General features: G+C 41.1%; 1 protein-coding gene across 2 annotated transcripts in view; it reads left to right on the top strand.

Moving 5' to 3' along the window:
• Nucleotides 1–314: 314 nt before the first annotated feature.
• Nucleotides 315–5,000, top strand: part of rrp1 (ribosomal RNA processing 1) — an 18,630-nt gene continuing 13,944 nt past the window's right edge. For both annotated transcript variants that reach the window (XM_023417626.2, XM_023417627.2), the window contains exons 1-6: nt 315–504; nt 909–991; nt 3,671–3,728; nt 3,845–3,930; nt 4,681–4,742; nt 4,821–4,950. In XM_023417626.2, the coding sequence (XP_023273394.1) occupies nt 378–504; nt 909–991; nt 3,671–3,728; nt 3,845–3,930; nt 4,681–4,742; nt 4,821–4,950 (546 nt within the window). In that variant the 5' untranslated portion in view covers nt 315–377. The remainder of the gene's footprint in view (nt 505–908; nt 992–3,670; nt 3,729–3,844; nt 3,931–4,680; nt 4,743–4,820; nt 4,951–5,000) is intronic.

Genomic DNA, 5,000 nt, shown 5'->3' on the forward strand with positions numbered 1-5,000 from the left:
TCCAAACTTTTGGCCTGTACTGCATACATATATATATATATATATATATATATATACATATAAGTCCAATTTCAAGCTTAAAGAGTGTGTTGATCCCCTGATTTTTAATTTAACGCCACCAGCAGGTCAAATTTAAACACTTATCTAACGATCTATTTCAGCACTTTCTCAACTTTTTCCCCCAGCAATCTATGTCTAGTCCGGTAGGTGGCAATAATGCACCTTAACACTGGTTGCAACCCGCCGGTGGGTGGCGGTAATGTACCTTAGCGCTGGTTGCCACCGCTATAGAAAGGAGAAGAAGAAGAGGGAAACGTGGGGGAAGCAGTAGTGACGTAGTGGAGGAGCGAAGTGTCTCCACGTGAAGCGGTGTGAGCATGGCGTCGATTCAGGAGCCGGAGGTCCAATTCGCACAGAAACTGGCCTCCAATGAGAAATCGACCCGGACCAAGGCTATCAAGAAACTGAGGAAATACATCAGTGTCAGGTCACAGAAAGCGGCAGGTAAGCTAGCCTGTGTGGGTTAGCCACCTAGCTTTGACTTGTTAAAACTGCTCAAACATAGAGCAAACGACAAACTATTTATTAACTTTTGTTTAAAAAACGAGAAGCTAGTAAGAACACATTGATGATTCCGATGTTGAACGGAGTGTGGTACAGGTACTGGTCCCACTCTGACGCTGATTCTGTTATTAAAATAAATGTTAGCCAGTTCACACGTGTGGAGGTAAGTCAGCTCTTGGGTCAGAGGCTCATTTATTTGTATGTAGCAAACGTTACAGCTGATCTCCTGTTGTCTATGATGTAGCAAACACGGGGTCAACGAGGCCACAGACTGTCAGAAACCCAATTAATCAATCACTGCAGTTTGATTACAGGTAACACTCGTTCTTCCCTCCTGTGTACAGGTGGGTTCAGGAGTGATGAGCTGCTCAAGCTGTGGAAGGGTCTGTTTTACTGTCTGTGGATGCAGGACAAACCACTGCTGCAGGTATGTGTCTCTGTGTGTTGTTGCCTGGCTTACACCTGTATAATGGGACAACATGTGGGTGTGTACAGAGAGCATGTAAGCCCCTGTCAGAGATACACTGTAAGCACCAGGGACATCATGTAAAAAAACCATTGCCTAGAATTCACACTGAAATGTGGCATACGCACAAATCTCTGAAGATGTGTCAGATGTATGAAACCGTGTGCACACAGGATTCCACACACATTTTCTTTGTACATCCCAATTAATGTGGAATTGAGCGCACATGCAGGAACACCACACTCCACCTTCTCTCTGCCCCAAATTTAAATGCTAATGAGTATAAATGCATGGACTACCCCTTTCTTCAGAATCAGGAAAAATAGCTAAATCAAACCGTAAGTCGTCAAAAAACACACTTCAGAATAGGAGGAGGAGGTGTTGCTTTCAGAGGTAGAGTCCAGAAAAATTATTCTGCACTTTGTCCTCTGGCATAATAGCATAGTCATAGAAAACAAGCAGTAGACACTCATATGGAATGCAGAGATGTGCCAGACAAGAGACTATGAAACTATCCAAATTCTTTCCAACATTAGTTTATGGAGTAAATGAGCCACATAGACAAGACAGATGCTCTAAAGACAATGATATAACTCAGGGCGTATGGGCTCCCATGTGCGTCAGAGAAATTGATTTAACTTAAGAATTAATTACTTATCCAGAAGCCACCCATCATTCATCCATGCTGTTTGTTCGGATAAATAAACTGTGTGGTTTCTAAATACCATATACAATATTTTGCCATTCGCTATTTCCTCTAAGTCCAAAGCTGCCATTGTTATTAGGGCATGTATTGTATCCTTTTATGCAAGCTTTTATGTCCACTTATTTAATTGCGTACATGTGGAAGGATATTGTTTCCAATAAGGCTTTGAGGAGTAGTTGTTTTGACATGTGGTCTGACCGACTTGTAAATCTTTTCCCAATGTTAGTAGTCACTGCATGACCTCAAAGTGTCGCCAGTTGACTGTAACCATTTGAAAAATGCATACACCAGACATGAAGCTGGCATGGAGGAACGCAAATTCTCACTTTCATTTCACTCTTGATATATCTGAGCGTGAAAGATGGTGTATGCAATGTTTTTCTGCGTACGCAACATTTATACGTGAGGTCCCAGGTCATTTTCCCATTAAATTCACATTAGCAGTCATAACCACATACATGTATTACCTTACGTGAAATCTCTTATGCAGAAAGATAATACAATGTTTAACTAAGCAGAGATGTCTTACCAGGAAAAAGCCACAGTAATATCCTCCCCTTCATTCTCCAATTATTTATCAGTTTTTATTAAATGGTGCATCATGTGAGCAGATATGAATGAGGTTCCCTGGTTGTGCAGCAGCAGGACACTGTTGCTCTCTGGCAGTGACTCCAGATTATCTGTAGTTTAAAAGCTCAGACGTCACTCTAACAGATGTCAGTGTTTTGTGTCTGAAAACAGCTTTACAGGAGAGAAGAGTCACTTTCTCTCATAAAAATGAAGACTAGGTGTGTAATTTTTATTATGCCTGTGCGTCAGTGTAAATGTCTGTTGCATTTTTATGTATTTTGATGCTTAATTTTCTTTAATTGCAATGTATGTTTCTAGTTTTTATTTATTTAATTGCCTTTTATTTTTGTAAGTTATTTACTGTCATAAAGATACATTTTCAATGGCCAAGTTTATTGTTCAGTTGTAAAATATAATGTTTGACATATCTTTGTAGAGTTGCAATGATTCTTCAATATGAATCTTTATAAGTCGATTAATTGTTTCAGTAATTTGTTTTGAAGATCTTTATGTTCACTGTCGACTTTATTCAACTGCAATTTTTTTTAATTTTTTGTTAGTCATGGATGAATTGAAAACAAAAACAATCTGCATATTAATTGATAATGGAAACAAACAGTAGTTTGCCCATCTGTCACAGCCACCACAACACTTTTGAGCATTCTGGTGCATTCTCTCTGCTACTAACGATTATTTTCATTGTTGAGTAATTGTTTAGTCTATGTTTGAAAAACCTGCTAAGACCCCCTAACATCAGGCCTTTGTCAGCAATGGAAAAGGTTTCAATCAACATCCACATATGGGTCACATTACTCTGCAGTAGTCTCGGGTATTTATCGGCTCTGGCTGTGATCAGCATTGAGGTCAACATAACACCTGGGTGAACACTTTTCTCAGTTTTCTGCTGTGACGTCTTTCAGAGCACAGACACTGTAAACACACCTGTCACCTGTCCAGCACGGTGCTGTTAAACCAGGAACACAGCAGCTACACCTTCCTCTGAGAGTGAGCTGCAGCCCTGAAATAAGCTTTAAAAACACACAATCACTGATCAAAGCGTCTGACTCAGTGGCTCCGACACTTTTACAGGACCAGCAACCTGAGGGTGAGACGAGACGCTCTGTTTTACCAGTCTGCCCGGCAGCTAGCAGTTCACTCTCTCTCTCCACTGTCTGTGTGTGTGCTCTCTCAGTGCATGTGATGACATCGCTCCTTGTAGTTGTTTGTTCCCAGTCCGACTCAAATGGCAGTGGAGAAAGGGTTAATTGGCTTTTATGAATGGGTTTATCCGCATTAAAAAAAAAAAAACCTGCTTATACCTGTGAATTGTGGTCTCTGATGTACCGTTGTCTTCGCTTCTTTAGGAGGAGCTGTCAAAACAGATCTCCACCCTCATCCACAGCTTCCACAATTCTGACGGACGTAAGTTTCCGAAACGTGATTTCATAATCTCAGTTGATTTAATAAGAGCTACGAACATTAGTTAATGTCACATGAGAGCAGCTCTGTCATTGTGATGCTGCTGCTGTTCCCTGTAGAGTTTTTATACCTGGAGAGCTTCCTGCTGACCTTCAAGAGAGAGTGGACCGGGATCGACAGGCTGCGGATGGACAAGTTCTTCCAGGTGAGTGTGAGGAGAACAGTGACTGATTTAAAGTGAGACATGTCACTGTGGAACAACAAGTCTTTGGATTAATCATCTACTGAGCTGAATCCTCATCATAGAAATAATTAATGAACTAGTACAAGGGCAAACATTCATCAGCAATTCTTAATCTTGTTAAACAAGTTTACAGAATTTACAATAAAACAACTCCACAGTCTTGACTGGAGAATTGTTTGCCACTGATTTGACAACACTGTCAAACTCATGATGGACAAAGAAAAAAGGCTCAAATTCAATGGAGCAGAACCAGAGACGCCGACAATCAGTGCTAACATCGGGTTTCTGGCAGATCTGGTGTAACCTTAATTTGTACTCCTTTGTTAATCCTGATTTAAACATGTTGCCAACTATGGCCGATGTTTCATTTAAGTTACTGTATGTCTGTGTTGAGACAAGATCTGAAAGGTTTTTATTTTATTAAAGAAAATCGTGTCAGTCAGCTGTTGAAATCATTTTGGTCTCACTGCCTCACTGTCTTACTCTTTCACTGTCACACTCACTGGCAAATTCTCACTATTTAACTATCATTGTCTCACTGTCACACTCTCTCACTCTCTCACTGTCACACTGTCACACTCTCTCACTGTCACACTCTCTCACTGTCTCACTGTGTCACTGTCTCACTATCACACGGTCTCACTCTAGCTGTTTCCATGTTTATTTTCCTCTTTAATTACTATTGATTATTGTTTCTTTTCCCTCAAACAGCTGGTTCGCTTCATGTTCAGACAAACGTTTGAGCTGCTGAAGAAGAAAAACTGGGAGAGCAGGTAATGTGTTGACTTTTATAAAAGCTTCCCGATGTGTTTGCGTCAGACTGATGTGAAAATTGTTAACTGTTTCCTCAGTGAGGTCTCCAGGTTTCTGCAGCTGCTGGTGGCTCAGCTCCTACAGAGTGGTAGCGAAGCACCCAGCGGGCTGCAGTTCCACATCCTGGACCTTTACATGACTGAACTGGCAGCTGTGGGCTCAGCAGAGGTACTGCACCACCACTGGTCTCAACAAATTCTTCTTCTGTGATTAACAAC

Source organism: Seriola lalandi, unplaced genomic scaffold (assembly GCF_002814215.2).
Source record: "Seriola lalandi dorsalis isolate HSWRI2012SDOR001 ecotype SW California unplaced genomic scaffold, Sedor1 jcf7180002054576, whole genome shotgun sequence".
Lineage (NCBI taxonomy): Eukaryota > Metazoa > Chordata > Actinopteri > Carangiformes > Carangidae > Seriola > Seriola lalandi.